General features: G+C 45.9%; 1 protein-coding gene across 1 annotated transcript in view; it reads right to left on the reverse strand.

The window, feature by feature from the left end:
• Positions 1-22,692, reverse strand: part of LOC138468430 (zinc finger protein 585A-like) — a 375,431-nt gene that overhangs the window by 210,647 nt on the left and 142,092 nt on the right. The window contains exons 4-5 of the mRNA XM_069608989.1: positions 7,691-7,706; positions 1,933-1,936 (exon numbers count right to left, since the gene is read on the reverse strand). Of these exons, the coding sequence (XP_069465090.1) occupies positions 1,933-1,936; positions 7,691-7,706 (20 nt within the window). The remainder of the gene's footprint in view (positions 1-1,932; positions 1,937-7,690; positions 7,707-22,692) is intronic.

The following is a 22,692-nucleotide window of genomic DNA, read 5'->3' on the forward strand; positions in this document are numbered from 1 at the left end:
GGAACTTCTGGCTATCAAGTCTGCCTTTAAGGCTTGGCGGCATTATCTGCTGGGGGCCCGACACACCGTTACTGTGATTACAGATCACCGAAACCTGCAATATTTGAAAACCCCAAAAGCCCAATCCTCTAGACAACTCCGTTGGGCATTATTCTTTGCCGAGTTTGACTTCATAATTACCTATCGACCTGGTACAAAGAACGGTAAAGCTGATGCCCTTTCAAGGATGGGAGTGGAAGAACACTTGATCAACCCTAAACCTGTACCAATCATTCCCGAACAAAGAATTCTGGGTGTAATCGCCACAGAATCCATAGAGGAAGTTAAGGATAAAGCCAGGCAACTTGTAACTCCAGCAGACATACAGAATTGGCATCTGCAGGGAAAGGACTTTGCAGTAAAGGACAACTTTTTGTATTTCCAAGAACGATTATACCGACCCAGCACAGATTTACAGAAAAAAGTAATCTCTTGTTATCACGATTCTTTAATGGAAGGACATCCCGGTATGGCCAAGACCTCAGAAAAGATCAAGCGCTACTTCTGGTGGCCGTCTTGGAAAAAAGATATCAGAGACTTTATAATGTCCTGTGGAGTATGCGCCCAAAACAAGAGTCAAAAGGAAAGACCAGCAGGCCTCTTACGCCCTATTGACATCCCACCTCGCCCTTGGCATACGCTTTCTATGGACTTCATCACCGATCTACCTCCATGCTCCGGATACAATACGATTCTAGTAATCGTGGACTTATTCTCCAAGATGGCGCATTTCATTCCGCTCAAAGGCTTGCCAACAGCAGCAACTCTGGCCCGAGAATTTCTCGAAAACATCGTCCGACTGCACGGTTTTCCTTCGGTTCTAATTTCGGATCGAGGTAGTCAATTTATTTCTCATTTTTGGCGAAGTTGCTGTCGGTCGGCTCAAATTGATGTGAGACTATCGACCAGTCACCACCCTCAGACCGACGGACAAACCGAGAGGACCAATCAAACTCTGGAACAGTATTTACGCTGCATGCTGCAACAAACTGAAAAAACTTGGAAAGACATCCTTTGGATAGCCGAATATGCCTACAATAACTCTGTCCATTCGGGAACCCTCGAACCTCGGAGTTGGATCCCCTCCAAGATCTTGAAACACCAGCAGTAGACTACCTGCATTCTACAATCACCCAAGCCTTTAAGGAAGCTGTTTCTCACCTTCAAAGGGCTAAAGAACAATACAAGAAAGGAGCAGATCAACATCGGAAGGAAGCCCCTCAATATCAAGTAGGGGATCAAGTCTGGTTATCCACCAAATATCTACCTCTAAAAGGGCCACGCACATTCAACCCAAGATACCTTGGTCCCTATTCCATCACTACCATAGTAAACCCAGTAGCGGTCAAGTTGGACTTGCCCCCGCACATGAAGATACATCCGGTCTTCCACGTCTCTCTATTAAAACCCGTGCAACCTCAAACCCGACTAACTAAATCTCCAAAACCTATCCTAGTTGATGGAGGACTCGAGTTTGAAGTCAAAAGCATTCTGGACTCCAAGATCTCCAAATCTAAATTATTTTACCTAATTGACTGGAAAGGCTACGGCCCCCAAGAGAGATCCTGGGAACCTGCTGAATATGTCCACGCTCCTCGCCTAATCAAAAGATTTCACCGAACATTTCCTGACAAGCCAAAACCCCCGGAGAAGCCCGGTTTGGGAGGGGCCTTGAGGGGGGGTACTGTCATGATCTCTGCTTCCAAAAGGTCAGGGTTTTCCCAACTCCCTTGGAAGCAGATCCATAACCCAGGTTCCGAGTGCCAACCAGTCCCAATTGGGACCTTTTGGACCCAGTCCTGGCGCCAGTGGCACCAGGCTCATAAATATGCCCAGTCCCAGCGCTGGAAGCGCCGGGCTCATAATGCTTGGGTGGACTTACCTGCAGCAGACCATGCTGCTTACTTGCCTGCCAGTTGAGCCTCTGATCCTCTTCTGTTTGGAACTACTTTTCCTGTTGGGTGGGGCAGGAGCCACTCCCTAGATTCAGAACACTGGAACTCTTCTGGAAAGCAGGAACTCTTTTCTTACCTAGGCGTGGCTGTGGAAGGAGACACCTAAGCACTACAGGAGGCTATTTAAACCACACCCGATGGATGAATCTTGCTTTGCGTTATTCTGCATCCTCTGCAGCAGAACGCTCATCGTGTCTTCTGCATCTGATCCTGGGCCTAAGGAAAAAGGCTTACCATCCTGAATCCAGTCTTCAGCAACACCTATAAAGACAAGAAAGAACAGGTTAGCATTACGGTCTTCAGTGACAGCTCTTCACTTACCTGGTCCATCGGCTGTCACTAACGCCTCGCGCTGCATTCCGGCATCTGAAAGACAAAGGCTTACCTACTCCTCGTGCGCTCCGGAGGTCTTCACACTGCATTCCGGCATCTGAAAGACAAAAGCTTACCAACTCTTCGCACGCTCCGGAGGCCTTCGGCGCTGCATCCCGCATCTGAAAGACAAAACAAGGTGCGTTTAAAGACATTGGGGAACTTTAATACTCACGTGCCATTACTCCTTTCCACATCTAACCCAGTGGGTATTCCGGCACCCTGCAGCTGCTCCGAACTTGTACGTGCAAAATAAAAAGACAGTTAGAGCGCATCGTGAAGCAGGCAACAAGCGCTTACTTACGTGCTTCCAGGCGCTTCTATTCATCACACAGGCTCCATCTTCAACTCACTTCAGCCCGTCATCCGCCATCGCCGGAACCCTGCAAAACAAGAAACATCATTACTAAAGACTTTAAAGACATTAGAATTACTCGAAACTTACCGTTCGTGCAGTAAACGACGGACAGCAGTCCTCTGAAGTCAAGAGGCCTGCTCCCCTTATCCAGTGAAGAAACTGGTTACAGCACCCTGCCCCGAGGCAGATGGAGAGCACGGCGTTCACTTACCTAAGGTGAGAGCGTTAACCTTTGGGGTTCTACAGGAGAAGAGAAAGGGAAGAAGAGAGAGACATTCAATAACCCAGTTCCTTAATCCCATATTTTCTATCTGCAGACATCTTACCCTTCGAGTCAGACATACAGTGCACAGAGGTCCAGCCCAAAGAGCCAGCCGTGTGTTACACATCACCTTTGAAGATACGGTATACGCCCAGTCAAGACCGGCGCCTCTACGGGAATCAGGTGAGCGTTACAACAGGTTCAACATGAGCCAATGCGATGAAACGGCTGAGCAGGCTGAAATGTTAGATAGAACTAGGGATACCACTAGGGCCAGTAGACTGAGCAATGTAGAATGTGTTATAAAATATGCTGCCATACTATTTGCAATAATGATGTTTTATTTTATTTGGTATAATGTTGTTTTATATGTGGCAAATGAAATGAATAAAGGGGGAAACGGAACTGATATGACAAAACCAGGGTCTAAACTAATATGGACTGAAGCAACAACTATTTTGAAGGACACTTATAACATTGAATCTAATAGTAAAAATATAACGTCACCCTTTGAACAATTGCATGTAAACCAAACTGCTATTCCATTGTTGAGTAATACTATGGCCAAGGGAATAGAGCTTGGATGGAATGTAAATGATGATTACTATTGGTTGACTAACTCCAGAAATACAAGCATGCGTACACACACTGCACCAGAAACCACTACTGAATACTCACATGTCACCATGAACGACATAGAGGATGCATGGTCTAAGATATTCCTGCTGCAATATCCACAAGTTGGTACCCAATTAAAAAACACAAGGAGAAGGAAAAGGGGGGTGGGAAAAAAACAGATACGCTATTTATCATAATCTGGGGTTAGAGGAAATAGAGGACCCCCGACACCCTGACCAATCAAATAAATGGTATTCAGACATGAGCGCCGCAGCAAAGCAAGCAAGTAATGAAAGTTGCTACGTGTGCTCACTTATTCCTCATGAAACTGGAACCCCAAAAATGTCAATCCCATAGGAAGTACCCTTGTCTGAGGCCCAATGTTTGATTCATCTGATGCTGTGTAGAATAAAAAAGACATTTCAAGCACACACAGTCACTATGGAAAAATTGGAAAACGAACAAACTTGAACCAGCAGACGACAAGGAGTAATCTGCCTCCAAGAGCCATTTTTCATTATAAAAGGGACAAGGTATGCAGACGACAAGTGGCATGATGAAATGATTAAATGCAAAGCTGAGGGGCTTCGAGGGCTGCCAGACGAAACATACGAGTGGGCAAAAGAAACGTGCATCCCCATCTGGTCACAGCATATCACCAAGCTGACATGGGTCACACCCCTGGAGAGACCCATAAAGATTCAAAAGGAAATACTGCACAAACTTTGCTTCCATGGAGAAGGAAAGGTGAATATGGGAACCACACAGCAGTGCAATAAGACTTTAATAATACCAGATATGAAAAAAGGCACTGCTGCATTAATGGACATATATTGGATCTGTGGCAAACGAGCTTACCTGCATCTCCCAGCATCTTGGAGAGGAACTTGTGCCCTAGCCACACTTCACTCAGCACTAATGGTGATACCAGAGAGCCACGTCCAGTTTACAGCAAGGCCTTCGGCTGACACATCGACAGCAGGCCAATCGACTGACACATCGGCAGCAGGGCAATCGGCTGAACCATCGACAGCGCCCGATGAGACAATCACGGAGCCCCCAGCATACTAACTATTGTCAGAAGAAACCTTGAAAACCAAGTTGTCACGCAGCAAAAGATCCAATTATATTTCATCCAAATCGTCAGAACTCCTTGATGAAATCCCACAGCAGTACAGGCTTTTCTCATCTGCAGAAACATTCTTTGCTTAATTTCTAGCACCAGGCGTTCAAGCAAGGGCAGACGCGAAATGGCTGCAGATAACACGCTGGGAGCTCATCCAGCTGGCCAACGACACTGAAGAAGGATTCAACATCATAAAAATAGAGCTCCGTGCACTGCGCCTGATGACGATGCAAAACAGATATGTCTTAGATCTTATCACGGTGATGGACGGTGGTGTTTGCAAAAAAAATTGGGGGGGCCTGTTGCACGTTCGTACCAACTTCAGATGCTGATAACGGGACACTGTCACACGTGATAACAGCAGTGCATAATTTAGGAGAAAGAATGAGAACAGAGGTGTCTGTTGCTACATCTTCAGTAAATGGTGAAACAATTTGTTTTGCTATGCTGCGTACTGCGCGCGTTAGCTGTGTTAGGTATTCCTTAAACTCTTCTCGCAGCACTGTGACAGCCCTGTATGCATCAGACGCCCTCCTAACAGGGGAGAGCAGCGTGTGCATTCTTCTTCCCGTCACGATTTCGTGCAGGCTTAAATGGTGATCCTTGCTTGGTTGATTTCTGAGTTGGAACAGTGCTGGGGGCAGACAATATACCCAATTTTTTTTCAACGTGCTGCATAATTTCGATAAATTGCTTTTGAGCAGCCCGTTGATCCTCTCCACAACTCCATTGGCCATTGGATGATAAATCGAACATAGTTTATGTTTCACCCCCAGAAGGGAGGTTACTTCCCTGAAGAGGTCATTCACAAAGTGCGTGCCGTTGTCTGAACGGATCACGTCACAGATTCCCCACCGCGAGAATATTTGATACTTGATTGTGGTGGTATGCCCTTTTTCACGGTGGGGAGAAGCGGGCCCCTGTCCCCATCCTGATGCAAAATGTGCCGCCAAGTTCCTTCTGCGAACAACCACAAGCGACATCAACCTAGGTTGATTTGACATTTTGTGTTTACAAGAGTTGTGGTTAAAAACAAAACCGATGCTTGATGGGTTTGAAATCGCCTTCTCAGAGGCTCTGATAGGGGAAAAAGGCATGCCTTCTTCGGGACTGATGATAGCAGTTCAGATGGGTAGTGGCTTTCAAATACTTAAGATCATCTTGAAGTCCCCATTCGTCCTAGCGTTCCTCCTCTTATGGCATCACAAAGAGGTCGGGGTAGAATCCTTCACACACACATACCTGCTGGTTATGACCATTTACTGGAACCCCAAGGCAATCCAAAGAGACTCTCTGTTCGACCTAATAACAACTATGCTGGACTCAAATGCCCCAGGAATCCACCAGACCCTACAGAGTCCACACCTCACCAAACTTGTCAACGGGGAAAGGGGTGGTCTAAGCTATTGACGTCAAGACAACTTTATAACACAGCAACTACGTTACCCGACACTAACAAAACACCAACGTGGAATCGTGGCCTGGCTCATTACACCATCAATTACATCTTTGCCTCGCAGTTACTTCTGGCTCGGTTGGTAGAATTCAGAGTTCAACACACAACGCAAAGCGACCACAACCTTTTGTCTATAAAATGGGCATCAGTAAAACCAACGAACACATTCTACCTTGGAGTTGTCGCACTAGAAAGCAAGGGAAACCAGATAAGGGTCACCCAGGCCAACATTCGAGACATCACAGTCTCTTACGGAAGCAGTGGAAACTCCTTTGAAGTGGACTATAGACCGCTTCTGGAACCCTACAGATCCGTCATTACTGGTGTAAATGATCTCAACTCGGAACCTCCGGGTCACAAACACACATTTGATGCTTTGTATGTGGCAAAGCGCAACATGGTCCGCAGAGCCAGAAGAACTGCTGCAGGCACAATACAGTTACCAATAGAACTCATGCAAACGAGGTGATAAGACACTGGTTAAGATCATAGCGGCTCGCTCTGTACCAAAAAGATTCTGAGGCCATCTTGGAGCAAATTAATAACAGTAATTCCTGAGACTTCTGGAAGCTAATCAATCCATGGAGCAAAGTGACAGAATTAGTGCTGTCAAACAGCATTTCTGAGTCAACATGGATACAATTTTACTCAACACTGTTCAGCTCCACAGACTCGCTCCCACCAGCCCCACCGTCATCGGCAACTGTTCCCTGGGTCGACCTCCATGAGCCAACGGATATTTCACGATCGATAATGAAGCTGAAGAATTCAAGGGCACCAGGTCCTGACGGCCTCTCCAACGCAAACTGAAATTCTGCTCCAGAAGACTGGGAAAAACTATTAAGCCTGATCTTCAAAAGATGCTCTACATACAGCAGGATCCCGCCCACTTGGACCTCAGCGGTGATCATTCCGATCTTCGAAAAGGAAAAAAAGACGACCCAAGGAATTTCCATCCAGTGGCGCTACTGGATGTCATAGGGAAGGTTTATGGCTCCTTATTCCTGGAACATTTTAATTTGTGGGTAAAAACATCACCCTGTGAAGACCCTCTACAATCTGGGTTCAAAAAGGGAATAGGAACCAGCATTAACATCTAGCTATTGAGCGTACTAAAATCAAAAGCCCTGGATGGTAATCAGAAACTATACCTGGCATTCATAGACCTTACCCAGTCTTTTTATTTAGTTAACAGAAGAAAACTCTGGGAAAAATTAAACAAAGGGAACTGCCCACTGGAAATCCTGGGTCCGCTTCAAGCCTTACATGCCACCACCTCTGTCCAGGTCCGGCTAAACTCAAGGGGGCTGCTCTCTGCTGTGATACCAACCTCCAGAGGGGTCAAACAGGGCTGCCCTCTTGCTCCAGCCCTCTTCCCGGCGTATTTTGGGGACTATAAAGAAACAAATTCCAAATCAAGATCTTTTCCCACAGTAATGGGCAACATGAAAGTTCCAAGACTCCTTTATGCTGATGACCTCATACAACTTGATCAGACCCCAACTGGCTTACAACGCCAGCTGGCATCCTTAACCAAATATACTGAGGACAATGGGCCTCATTACACGGTAGGCGGTAGGGGTTTACTGGTACCGGTAAGGGCACCGGTACCGGTAAACCCCTACCGCCTTACTACGAGTTCCCTTTGTGGGTCCCGACTTTAACGGCTGGTTTTACCCGCCATTAAAGTAGGGTGCCGCAAAGGGACCTTGGAGCTAATTACGGTACCGCAATTTGCGGTATCGTAATTAGCACCTTCCCCATTCCCATTATGCCCTATGGGGGCAAAAATGGGAATGGGGAAGAGCCTTGGTGAATGGGGAATTACCACCCCGCTCACCTTGGAGTAGGGCGGTAATTCCACCATCCACCAAGGCGGACACGGTAAAATACCGGCGGCAACTATGGCGCTATTAGCGCCATGGTTACCGCCTACCGTGTAATGAGGCCCAATGACCTAGGAGTTAAACAAAAAACGAAGATCATGGTCTTTGAAAAAAGGAGCAGAACAAGAGGAAAACCCTCATGGTTCTTGGCAGGAGAAAAAGTCAAACAGGTTTCAGAATTTAAATATCTTGGGGTATTGATCGACTCCACAACCAAAGATTTAGCAATGCAACCACACCTACAAGCTGAAATGAGAAACCTTATTTCACAGGCCCAAGTCCTAGACAGGAAATATGGGCGTTTCTCTCTGATGCTCCTACCAAAATTCTACCGGGGGAAAGTGATCCCTACAATCACCTACGGCACAGGTGCCACGCCTTCTCTGCCTGACACTTTATGGCCCAAATGGAGAGCCTTTTCTGGCGTTCAGTGCTGAACCTTCCGACTTCTATACTTCTACCACTGATTAGACGGGAACTTTCACTCTCGTCTTTGGCGTCAATAGTACTTAGAGCTTCTATCATGCTATACCGGAACGTCAAGAACCCATCCTCCCCTATAATTTTTTCCATGGTACAAGAGGAGATGAATACAGGCAAATGTAAACTGCTGACCAACTGGGAGACTAAATGTAAATCACATCTAGAAATCTGTGGCAGCTCTATTGAAGAACTGGTGTGCAATCCGGCAAAAGCTAAAAAACGCTAAGACGAAATGAATTGGATAATCACGTTAGAGAAGGCAGATGCTCATAAACTGACCCAGCATCTCCCCTCAACGGCCAGAAAACTGAATGAAGTCCAACCATTTCTAATAAAGCACCCAAACAGGAAAACACGTTGGACAATGCTCCACGCCAGGCTGAACTTATTGCCAACAAATGAGATCCTTCAAATGAGATGCCTCTCTGCGACGAACAGTTGCCGCTTCTGTAACTCTAAGCAAACCATTGAATCACTCCGGCACCTTCTTCTATCGGGTCCGGGCACATCTACATACAGAACTCCCTACTTGCTCCACCATTTAGAGAAAGCCTATTTGACAGACAAAGCTCTCTGGTGGGAACGATTAATGGGGGGCCTTAGACCTTCATGGACGATAGCAGCTACCAGAATTTTGGACTTATTTCTTAAAGACAAAGCAACAAAGCCCATGGCAGAAATTTTAGAGTTCTTATAAATCTCTCAAAGGCTGCGGCCATTCTTCTACCTTTGTTTTTTTTTTCTTTCTCAACTCCTGATTTATTGTGTTGAAACATATGGAACTCTTCTCTTCTTTTTTCTTGCCTTTTACTTCTTCTCTGCTTTTACTTCTTCTCTGCTTTAATTTTTGATTCTTCGCTCGTTTGATTTGATTTGATGTCTATCTTGTGAGAATCACTTCGCTGATTAAAAACTCATAATAATAAAAAAATGATAATAGCCAACCGCTTTTCAGAGGTTAACAACGGAACAGATGTACTTTGGGGTGGGATACAGAGGACCACAGAGGAGGAGTAAAGCTGCACTGGCTGGAGGAGAGGGGCGTGCGGCCAGTTGGGTACTAATGCTCAATAGCCTGTTGCGACAAAACAAACCCTGTTCAAATGAGGGCTATGAGAAAAAGGGAAGGACAAGCTTGTGCATCACAGAGAACCACACGATCTCAATGCTTTGATCGAACTGGTTCTCTGCATTGATCATCTCTTCACAGAAAGAAGGGCAGAAAGAAGAGTGCAGCAACATTACCCTCCGATGCAACCCGTCCTACCTCACCCTCTGATGGCCTCTACTGAGCCTCAAGTGGCACCTATGCAATTAGGAGAAGTGTGGGTGCCTTGACCGAGGATGAAAAGAAAAGAAGAAGAACAGACTGACTATGTTTATAATGGGGTGGTTCCGGGCACTTTCTGGGATCCTGTCCGATCTGTCCCCCTAGGGTGGCGGAAAACTAATTGGCTTGCTGTCTGATGGGAAGGCCATAGCAAGCCCATCTGGATCCTCAACTCTTCCTATATGTCAACCAGAGGCTAATGCCTACATCTCATCTTCTAGTCTTGGAAACAAACCAGTCGATCATCAACATGGCCTTATTGGACTCAGGGGCCTCTGGTAACTACATTGACCGAGCATTTGCAACCCTGCAAGGTATACCGTTGGTAGAGAAGGCATGTCCAGTGGCAGTAGCCCTGATAGATGGGTCCTTGATCTCCTCAGGTCCTGTTACCCATCACTCTGTGCCCGTTGGTGTACGGATTAACCAGCATCAGGAACAGATCGCTTTCAACGCCCTCCAAACCCTGTCATACCCACTGGTTCTTAGTGTCCCATAGTTAACCTGTCATAATCCATATATCAACTGGGCCACACAAACCATAATATTTGGATCTGATATGTGCACCACCCAGTGTTAAGTTAAAAAGACTGGAGATACTTATATGTCTTTCACATTGCTTGTTTCCAACGGTACCACACCCAACGCTTGCACCATTCACAGTGTCCTGGTGGTATATTCAAGGTTCAAGAGAGTCTTCACCGAACCCAAAGACGTTCCCCTCCATCCGCATCGCCCATTTGACTGCTCCATTACCCTCATGCCCAACAAGAACCTTCCCCATGGAAGAATCTACTCCTTGTTGCCATGTGAACGGCAGAGACTCCAGCAGTATTTGAAGGATTGTCTCGAGAAAGGGTACTTTGTACCTTCTCTGTCTTCTGCATGTGCAGCCCTGTTCTTTGTGCCCAAGAAAGAGGGCATTTTGAGGCCCTGGGTTGACTACCGTGATTTGAACATCATTACTGTGAAGGATTGGTATCCTCTGACCCTCATTCGTGACATCCTAGTGTCGGAATTGAAACAATGTTATGCCTCCTATCGCAACAATTGTATGTGTATTGGCCTACGCCAAGTTGTCTAAACATCATATGCGAACAAACTCCACAGCAAGGTCTTGACCTTAGAGAAAGTAATGTAAATCGCCATCTTGGATTAAGCCGCCATTTTAGGTTCTCTTGTTATATGGAAGTCACTCTGAACATCAAAATGGAGGCCGAATGACATTCTGAGTAAAATTCTGGCCGTTGTGACCTCCGTACACATGAATAATGTCGGGGTCGCGAACTGAGACCTTGTCCTACTGTTGACCTATGTGTAAATGTATAACTATATCAGCGAAACTAATCAAAATGCATACATTATAGGATTGACCTGGCTAGGAACGCATAGGCCCGACTCCTAGAATGGTTAACCCGCGAGGGGGTTGGCCGAGGGCTGGATAAAGAATATGAAAAGCCCAATTATTCCAATGTACGGACTCTCTTACTAATGCATCCAACCTTCGTTGAAGTTCGTTACGTTACTCTGAGAGCCAAATAGCTATCCGTTTATCAATTGATTTTGGTAACTGTTGTAGCTTTTAAATAAAGCACTGTTATGTACTTTGTAACCTGTGTTGGTGTGTTTCTTTTTGGGCTTCCCGGCCTCATATTATTTTTATGTTTTCACAGTTGGCGTCTGAATAGGGACCCTCAAGATTGATGCCGGATCATTGAAGGTTGACGCAGACTATCGAACCGGGATCAGACGGTGTGATACTGCGGGCCCGACTGAACGAGACGCGATACCTCTGCAGCGCTGCACGATCCGATCCTTGGACGATAGTCGTGTGGTCTGACACGGCATCTTGACGAGGGTCCATTTTTTCGAGGCGGGCAGATTTGTCGAAACCACCAAACACAAGGTAAAATTCATTAGGTAAATTCTTTGGTAAACCGTACGGTCCTCCTTAGGTTTGGTCAGGTGCAGTCGTGACCCGGCTCTTAATTTAACCCTGACAATTTGAATTTGGCATATTGTATCTGCAGACACAATTACTGACCAGGTAACACCAATTTTTTGTGAAATGCCTGGGAAATTGTCTAGCTGCTTTAGGGCTCTGTCCCGCAGCGATCGACAAACTTTGGAATTTAGCTGCCCAGCACCACAGGAGGGGTCGCCGGCATGTACTATGTACTGTAAGTATGGCATTGGAAGTATAGTATTTAATGATATTTGGCACAGACAAACCAGACATGCCTCCGAATTTCAGTGGCCAATCAATGGTAGTTTCGAGATCCCCCGTATTGAATACCTAGAATCGGTCTTGCTAAAAAAGAAGGCCAGACCTGCAGCATTTGATGTTTTGCAGAATTGGAAAAAAGAAGCGTTGCAGCAGCTTAAAAGTAGGGATAAACATGCACGGCGTCATAAAACAAATGCCGAAAAGGCGTCGTTATATGATAAGGAAAAACATTCAGAGTCAGTTAAAATATGGAAAGGGCTTTCTCACTCGGTATCCAGAGAATTTATCCCTCTAAAGATTTCCATGTTTCTGAAGAATTTATTGAAAAATTGTTAAACGAACGCAGGCCTTGTGCCTCTGTGCCACCTCCTTATGATCCTCTCGCGGTTGCTATGCCCATTCCTGCTGTTATTCCTGCTGTTATTCCTGTTCCCCCTGTACAACCCATTGTTCCTATTCCTCTAGTTGTTGTTCCTCCACCTATCCCGCCACCCCTTCCTCTTGCGCCGATAGTTGCACCCTCATTGAATTTGCCCATAGCTCCGCTCCCGAGTGGTTCTGTATTGACTAACGTTGATCGGGGTGCGGGGCCAAAGATTGTCACTCGAAATACTGTTTCTGCAGACAAGAAACAGGAATTATTTGTATGGGCTAAGCACTGTATGGAGAAAGGTGATCAAGTCAACGTTTTTTCCACATTATCAAATATGGACAATTTTCCCTAGAAAAATGTTTTTATCGAAGGTTTGGGGACTCATTTATGTGTAATGTGGGGTAGATTACAAAATTCGGATCTCCCACAAGGGGTGAGGGATCTAAATACTTTGGCACTTTCGAGGGACACAGAGGAGAAAGTACATGATCATGTTGAGAGATTGTTTGAGTATAGGAGGGACTTTGAGAAATTGCGGGATGAGGATGATGAAGACGACAGTATGTATGTGCAGAAACGGTTCCTTCCGTGTCGTAGATCAGCACCTGAGGAAGTACGAATTTGTACCAAAGATGCGATTCGATGGATCTCGGATTCATCGATACCGCCAGATGAAGTATATGACACGTATAGTCAGTATACAGTAGAAATGCAAAGGAAGGTGATTCAGGTAATGGTACAATACCTGCAGGAAGAATGTGTAAGGAGGAAGGTTAGTTGTCCTATAGAGTTATTGGGAATTTGTAAAAGGGTTTTTTCGCCCGATACTTCTTTGACTGCCTTAGCGCTCGACCTGGCTCTGTTGCTTGGTAAGCGGTCGGAGTTACCTATATCTCAGTTGCCTATGAGAGAGGTTCCTCCGACATTTGTCCCAAAGGTTGAGATTCCCGCTAACGCTGGGACTGGTGCACCCGCTGTGGATATCCCTGCACATTATGTATCACAATTTGTTCACGTCCCGTTTTCACGACAGGAAGTGAACACTATTAGACAATCAATTCCCGATATCAGGAAAACCCGACACCGTTTTACAAAGAGATAGGGCCTCATTACGACCCAGGCGGTAAGTTACCGCCTGGGCCGTGACTTTACCACCATGGCGTAAACTACGTTTACGCCATGGTGGTTGGTGGACTTACCGCCCCATTCCGACCTTGGCGGGGCGGTAAGTCCCCAATCCCCATTTACCCTTCCCCATTCCCATTTTTGCCCCATAGGGCATAATGGGAGTGGGGAAGGCGTTAATTACGCCACCGTAAATTACGGTGGCGTAATTAACTCCATGGTCCCTTAGCGCCATGGATTTTAACACCTGCTAAAAGCAGGTGTTAAGTCCGCCATGGCGCTAAGGGACCTCGTACTCAGGCGGTAAGGGTCGGCGCTGTTTACGCTGCCGTAAACCCCTTACCGCCTGGGTCGTAATGAGGCCCATAGAGTCCGTTTTGCAGTCCTCTGTGTTCACCTTAAGTGATATTGACTTGCTATTCCCTGTACTCCTGCCCGTAGATTTATGGAAGCAGGTTCGAACAATAGACGATGTGCCAGGATTAGGAGATACGTGGGCTAACATGATTAGGTTTGATGGGGAAAGACCAGCTGGTGAGAAACCACCTCAGGTAATACTTACTTTGCCTGATAGAATTGTCACAAAATTGAAAACTATAATTCCAGAGAAAAGAATTATTTGGGACAAGCTTACGGCCTGTGTTCAAGGAAAAACTGAAGGTGCCACCGAATTCTTTAATAGATTCGAACAGGTATTCTCTGACTTCAGTGGACAGGACTTGGGCACAGAGTCTGGGAAAAGGTTGTTTGTGGACAAATTTGTACGTGGATTGTTGCCTGACATCCAGTCTCAGATTATGTCCTCAGAGCGCTTGGCAGGCGAAATCCCAATCTGAAGTTTTGCACATGGCTCAGTATTATGAGAACCGTGTTAATAATGAAAAAGAGAAAATAGAGAAGAGGAAAGGAGATTTGAAGACTAAAGTATTGTTACAACAAATTGTTAGAAATCCCAGAGGAGGTACTTCACAGATCAGAGGTCAGTATGTCCCAAAGGAAACGCTCCTTTGGGTCCTGTGCATGTTAATCAATGTGCCTATTGCCGCCAGGAAGGTCATTGGCGAGCACAGTGCCCCGTCCTTCGACAAAGGTAAAAAAAATGCGTTTGGGAGTATGGGTAGACGACCTAGAGGTCGCCCTGGAGCAGGGGGCCCTGATAGAGGTCAGTTTTCGCAAGATCCTCAGCAACCTTTTTCACGGGAAAATCAGACTTCGAGTGTGGACACGAGAAACATATTTGATCACCCTTCTGCTGCCTACCTTTCTGAAGAGCTTCCTTCCGATGACATTTTATTTTGTTAGGACTGCCCGAAGCAGGATTTGGAACCTTCACCTATTCCCGTTAATCAGAAAGGTCCCTACGTTGAATTGTTAGTGGGGGATAGGAAACATCCGTTTTTGATAGACACTGGAGCACAGAAGTGCTCCATTGATCATTCCCGGGTTCCAAACATTCCACTGTCAGGGCAAACAAATGTTTCTGGTATACCAATTGTTTGTCCGGTCTCTTCGCCGGTGTCTGTTTCTTTGGGTCCCTTTACGGACCATTGTCCCTTCATTCTGACTTCGAACTGTGGAGAGAATTTGCTGGGGTTAAATCTATTGAAGAAATTGAATGCAGTAATTTATTGTTCCTCTGATGGAGTACGACTGACGGTTTCACCTCAGCAACTTCCCAATTCTCAGTTTTTGACTCGACCATTGCCTCCTGAGTTTAGTGTTGTTCCAGATCGTTTATGGGCGGTTGACGATAATGATGTCGGGGTGCTACAGATTGAGCCCGTTAAAATAGTTTTGAAGCATGGATTTAAACTACCACGCATTCCGCAATATAAAATATCAGTTGAGGGCGAGCGTGCTTTGAAGTGCATTGTCTCTGATTTTGTGCAACGAGGGGTGATCGAAGAGATTGCAGGTAGTTTACGTAACAGCCCGATTTTGCCTGTATACAAGAAAGGCGACAATGCAATCCCATACCGTTTCATAATTGATCTTCGTGCTATTAACAAAGTTGTCGCCCCACAATTTCCAATTGTGCCTGATGTAACAACGATACTAACAATGATCCCTGCTACAGCTACGCACTTTAGTGTTGTGGATCTAAAGAATGCTTTCTTTAGTATTCCGATACACAAGGAGAGTAGATATTTGTTCGCGTTCACCTTGGGGGGACGTTCATTCACATTTACTTGTGCACCTCAAGGGTATACTGAAAGTCCAAGCATTTATAGTAGAGCTTTGAAAGAGCAGCTTGATACCCTTGAATTGCTGCCTACTTGTACACTTTTCCAGTATGTCGATGACTTGCTTTTGGCCGCAGATTCTGAAAGTACTTGTAAAGAAGGCACTGTACTGTTGCTTGTTCATCTAGCTAAAAATGGTCGTAAAGCTTTGCTCAAAAAATTTCAATATTGTTGTCCGGCGGTCGCCTATTTAGGCTACCTCCTGTCAAAGGAGGGGAGAAGATTGAAACCTGAAAGAATAAAACACATTTCTGGCATGTCTGTTCCAAATACACAGAAGGAAGTCAGAGCCTTAATAGGTATGGCTTCTTACTGTAGGTTGTGGATCCCGAACTTCTCACTAGTGATAAAACCGATGTTGGCTTTGACGAAGAAGGGCATTTCTTTGCCGCTGCATTGGAAATCGGAACATCAACGATCATTTGAGCTTCTCAAAACCGCGTTATGCTCTGCACCGGTTCTGGGTACTCCAAATTATGACCTTTGTGTTGTTTGTGCATAAATGTGATGGATGTGCTTTGACTGTGTTAACACAGGAACACGGAGGGAAGAATAGGCCGTGCGGCTACTACTCCTCCGCCCTTGATCCTGTCGCATGCGCTTTGCCAAGATGTTTGCGAGCTGTCGCTGCTGCTGCCGCGTCTGTAAAACAGAGTGAGGGAATGGTCCTAGGCCATGATTTAATTTTGATGGTACCTCACTCTGCAGATGTTCTATTGAATAAAACCCAAACGCAACACCTCACCTCTGCACGACTGACGAGTTATGAATTAATTCTGTTTGCCCCTCACATTCAAATTAAGAGGTGTTGTGTTCTTAATCTGGCTGAACTTCTACCTTTCCCACAAAATACTGTTTGCGGTGACGAAGAATCGCATAACTGCCTGTATACCACTGAACAGGAAACGAAGGGCAGGATAGATCTTATAGATACTCCTTTGAGCAATGCAGAAGGGGAGCTGTTTTGTGATGGCTCCTGCTTCAAACTCCCAGATGGTACATCTACAGCTGCCTATGCAGTTACTACATTGAGTACGGTTGTTGAAACTAAGAGAATTCCGCATAACTCCGCGCAGGCTGCAGAGATTATAGCGTTGACCCGAGCTTGTGAACTCTCCGAAGGGCATGCAGTAAACATATAAACTGATAGCTAGTACACCTTTGGGGTAGCTCACAACTTTGGGAGGCTCTGGTCGAAAAGAGGGTTCCTAACCTCACATGGGACCAAGATCCAGCATGGTCCCCTGATAGTGCATTTGCTCTCGGCACTCTCACTCCCTAGGCAGTTAGCGATCATGAAATGTGCAGCACATCGTAAGGTTATAGATGATGTGGGAAAAGGGAACGCTTTTGCTGACCAGATAGCCAGGCAAACGGCTACAGACCTTAGCGCAGACATGTATGCTCTAAGGGAAACAAAAGATGCCTATGTAATGGATGAGGGTATTGGGTCTGTGAGAGATATTCAAACTGATGCCACAATAGAAGAGTCTAAAAGGTGGGCCGAAGGGATGGGGAAACTGGATGACGATGGGTGTTGGGTGGATACATCTGAAGGAAAATGGTTGCTCCCTGATTCATATGTGCTGGCAATGGTTACGATGGCACATGGTCCTACGCATGTGTGTGCTCAGCAGATCACGAAAATGTTAGAACAAGTCTGGGTGAATGATAACATTTCGAAGATTGCACAGCGGCATGTTCAGAATTGTATGATTTGTTTACAGCACAGTGTGGGGAAGGGGACAGTAACTCCAAGTGGTAGCTTTGGGCCCCTTTCTGTTCCCTTCAAGGTCATCCACTTTGATTTCATTGAGATGGAACGGTGTAACAATCTAAAATATGTTCTTGTGATTATTTGTGCTTTTAGTAAATGGGTCGAGGCTTTCCCCGTTAAAGATGCTACTGCCATGACCACTGCAAAGACTATGGTAAAAGAATTCTTTCCACGATTTGGGCTTCCGAGGGTAATTTGGTCGGACAATGGTCCCCATTTTGTTGCAGCAGTAATTTTGCAGATATGCACAGCGTTACACATTGAAAAGCGATTTCACTCGGCTAGACACCCTCAAAGTGCTGGGTTGGTAGAGAGACATAACGGTATCTTAAAGAATAAGCTTGCAAAAACATGTGCCGACACCAAATTGAAATGGCCAGACGCCTTACCTATTGTATTGTTAGCCATGCGTACCACACCTCAAACTAAGACTGGGCTTTCTCCATTTGAGGTAGTGATGGGGAGACCTGCTAACATTTGGGGTCTTCCAAAGCCTAAAGCATTGAGGGAGGTAGAAAATGTATTGTTTATAGACTACTGTAACCAGTTGACTAAAAATCTGTATTTCATTTATCATCAGGTCCAATCAGCTTTACCTGTACGGTTTACGGGCCCAGGACACGATATTCAGCCTGGAAGTTGGGTCCTAGTGAAGGCCTACGAAAGGTCTTCTTGTCTCGCTCCTCGCTGGAGGGGACCCTACCAGGTGCTGTTGGTCACTCAGACAGCAGTGCGGGTGGCTGGAAAAAAACATTGGATCCACGCGACGCATGTCAAGAAACTTCCTCACCCAATGCCACACGTTACAGAAGAAGCAGAACCCCTCGCTGATGCTACAATCTCTGATCCTGGAGTAGTGCGTCGGAGAATTTCTCTGAGCCCGTGGAGCTTGGGGAACAGTCCATTTCGTCTCTGCACTCTTTGGAAAAATCATTTCCGGAAAACATTGTTTCAAGTTCTGCGACTTCCGTCGCCTCCGATACGTCGCTTCCCTCAGGAAGTGACGTTACCTTGTTTCCGGATCAAACAGTTTTGGGTACCACTAGGTACGACCTTCGACGAAGAAAATAGAACTATGGCACGGGTTTTGCCTGTGCATCTGGAAAGAAGAAGTGATTGAAAGTTTTCTCTTGTAAAAGAAAGTTCCTTTCGAACAAAAGGAAAAAAAGGGATTCTGCTGGCTAGGGCTGGGAAGGACTAAGAAGTCGCGCGACCGGAGTGTCGCCAGCAATGAACATTGGGGTCATCGATTGAGAAACTACGATGCCTGCCATCTCCACCGCTGCTCCCCGCACTGGACTTGTAAATAAGGGGGTGACCAACTCGGACAACAAACAATGTGCCTGGGCCCCGAAAACGTATTGCTGTTTTGTGTTAATAATAATTGGAATGTGTATAATTACTGCTGTGGGACTTTGGTACTTCGAAGAAATTTACCCTCTAAAACCTCTACTGCCAATTGAGACTGTACCGACTGCTTTGACTCCCTCTGTACACCTTCACACTCTGTCCCCTAGAGACTCCCAGCATAGACGAAAGTACCATAATAACACTTTAATGATAATAATGAATTCAACGCATGCCATCTTTAATAAGAGTAATTGCTGGATTTGTACTCATTTACCGCAACATGGGAACAAGGGGCTAGGATGGTATATTCACCCTTTACCTTTAACGACTGCTTGCTATGCCTCTCTTAGAGCACTATTCTTTGGCCGTTGGAATGTTAGCGTCTCAGGGAACTTTGATGGAACTAATTTAAATGATTTTGAGAAACGTGAATTGACTCCCCTGGGATGCTCGCTTTTTGCAAATAGAAGTAAACCTAATGTTGCTTCTATTAGGCCATCTGATAAACTATCTCTTCCTTTTCAAACTCTAATTTCCTTTAAAATGGCTCCGATAGGCAATAAGGACGCAGTGCCTCCTTCCTACTCTATTAATCATAGCCCTGATTCAGTCCTCTTTTGTGTACAAAGAAATGGCACTCGGCCAATGGGAGATTTTGAAGGTTGTGTAAACATTGTAAATTTGACTGGGGATAACAGGCCTCTGTATGTAGGGGGGCCTGTTTATTTCGTTTGTGGTAGTTCAGCATTTCCCTGGTTGCCCAAGGATTGGCAGGGAACCTGTTATTTAGGAATCCTGTTACCTGGGGTATTTATAGCTAGTACATTGGAAGTTTCTAAGGCTCGCCCACGGCGGGACGAGGATGGAGATACCCCTGGGCAAGTATTGGGAGATATAGCGAAATCAGTTGTGCCATTTTGGGGACAGATAGCAAACTCTGAAAATATTAGGGGACTAGCAAGAGTACTGGAGAGAACCATCAACCGGACCACGGATATACTCTACAATATGACACTAGAACAAAAGGCAATGGGCCTCATTACGACCCAGGCGGTAAGTTACCGCCTGGGCCGTGACTTTACCACCATGGCGTAAACTACGTTTACGCCATGGTGGTTGGCGGACTTACGGCCCCATTCCAACCTTGGCGGGGCGGTAAATCCCCAATCCCCATTTACCCTTCCCCATTCCCATTTTTGCCCCATAGGGCATAATGGGAGTGGGGAAGGCGTTAATTACGCCACCGTAAATTACGGTGGCGTAATTAACTCCATGGTCCCTTAGCGCCATGGATTTTAACACCTGCTAAAAGCAGGTGTTAAAAGCTCCATGGCGCTAAGGGACCTCATACTCAGGCGGTAAGGGTCGGCGCTGTTTACGGCGCCGTAAACCCCTTACCGCCTGAGTCGTAATGAGGCCCAATAAGATTGGTAGCACTCCAAAATCGGATGGCATTAGATGTCATTCTGGCAGAACGTGGTGGAGTATGCAAATTAGTGGGGTCCGCTTGCTGTGTTTTCGTACCAGATTCCTCACCAACAATTTTCAAAGCAATACAGAACTTGCACATCCTTAGTTCTGAGGTGCATGTTCCGGTGGGAGATTGGAATATTAGCGCCTGGTTCTGGGATTCTCTACGATCCTGGGGTTGGAAAGTGCTTTCTGTTATCCTGGTTATTTTGGGAATCCTGCTATTCCTTTGTTGCTGTTTCCAATGTCTACCTAGTATATGTGCAATGCTAGGGGGATGTTGAGCTCAGGTAGTGAGCACAATAGGGCACAAGATGTACGCCCCAGACACAGCATCTAAAGAGTTTGTGTTACAAGAGGTTCTGATGAACGACCTAATAGCTATAGACATTACAGATAATGATTCAGGATGTATGGACGACAATGCATGCAGTTATTTACAGAAGTACTAGAAATGATATTAGCACTTGGCATAGGCCAAAAGGAGGGTTTGTCGGAATTGAAACAATGTTATGCCTCCTATCGCAACAATTGTGTGTGTATTGGCCTACGCCAAGTTGTCTAAACATCATATGCGAACAAACTCCACGGCAAGGTCTTGATCTTAGAGAAAGTAATGTAAATCGCCATCTTGGATTAAGCTGCCATTTTAGGTTCTCTTGTTATATGGAAGTCACCCTGAACATCAAAATGGAGGCCGATTGACATTCTGAGTAAAATTCTGGCCGCTGTGACCTCCGTACACATGAATAATTAATATGCCTGCAGGCCGCTTGTCGGGGTCGCGAACTGAGACCTTGGGCCTCATTACGACCCAGGCGGTAAGGGGTTTACGGCAGCGTTAACAGCGCCGACCCTTGCCGCCTGATTACGAGGTCCCCTAGCGCCATGGTGCTTTTAACACCTGCTTTTAGCAGGTGTTAAAATCCATGGCGCTAAGGGACCATGGAGTTAATTACGCCACCGTAATTTACGGTGGCGTAATTAACGCCTTCCCCACTCCCATTATGCCCTATGGGGCAAAAATGGGAATGGGGAAGGGTAAATGGGGATTGGGGACTTACCGCCCCGCCAAGGTCGGAATGGGGCGGTAAGTCCGCCAACCACCATGGCGTAAACGTAGTTTACGCCATGGTGGTAAAGTCACGGCCCAGGCGGTAACTTACCGCCTGGGTCGTAATGAGGCCCCTTGTCCTACTGTTGACCTATGTGTAAATGTACAACTATATCAGCGTAACTAATCAAAATGCATACATTATAGGATTGACCTGGCTAGGAACCCATAGGCCCGACTCCTAGAATGGTTAACCCGCGAGAGGGTTGTCCAGGGGCTGGATAAAGAGTATAAAAAGCCCAAGTATTCCAATGTACGGTCTCTCTTACTAATGCATCGAACCTTCGTTGAAGTTCGTTACGTTACTCTGAGAGCCGAATAGCTATCCGTTTGTCAATTGACTTTGGTAACTGTTGTAGCTTTTAAATAAAGCACTTGTATGTTCTTTGTAACCTGTGTTGGCGTGTTTCTTTTTGGGCTTCCCGGCCTCATATTATTTTTATGTTTTCACACTAGAATCCCTGAAGGGTGCCCGCTACTTCACAAAACTGGATTTGTGGGGTGCCTACCACCTGGTCCGGATTAAGAGAGGGGACGAATGGAAGATGGCATTCAAAACTCCCCAGGGCCACTTCAAATACAGAGTGATGCCATTCAGAGTCTGTAATGCACCCTAAGTATTCCAAAGGTTTATGGGCACCATCTTCTCGGACCTTATAGGAATAACCATGTGGGCATACCTCGAGGATATCCTCATCTTCTCTCCCACTCTCGAGGAACACCTGAAACATGTGGCTCAGGTTCTACAGTGCTTGGAGTCCAATCATCTGTTTGCTAAACCCTCCAAATACATGTTCAAACAGCTCAGAATCGACTTCCTAGGACACACCATAATTAAGCATGGCATTCAGATGGATGACAGCAAAATCCAACCATTAAGGACTGGCAAAGTCCTAACAACCGTAAGGCAGTACACTGTTTTCTGGGTTTTGCAAACTACGACTGGGATTTCATAGCCGACTTTGCCCACTTATCCTTGGACATAACTCAGGTGCTAAGTACCAATCAATTTTTCAGCTGGGCTCCGCCAGCCGAATTGGCCTTCCAGAAATTGAAGAGGGCCTTTATGTCTGCTCCTGTACTCAGTCATCCCAATGATTCTACCCCCTTCTTCATCGAAGCTGATGC

This window comes from Ambystoma mexicanum, chromosome 4q (genome assembly GCF_040938575.1).
Source record: "Ambystoma mexicanum isolate Mex_15411 chromosome 4q, UKY_AmexF1_1, whole genome shotgun sequence".
NCBI lineage: Eukaryota > Metazoa > Chordata > Amphibia > Caudata > Ambystomatidae > Ambystoma > Ambystoma mexicanum.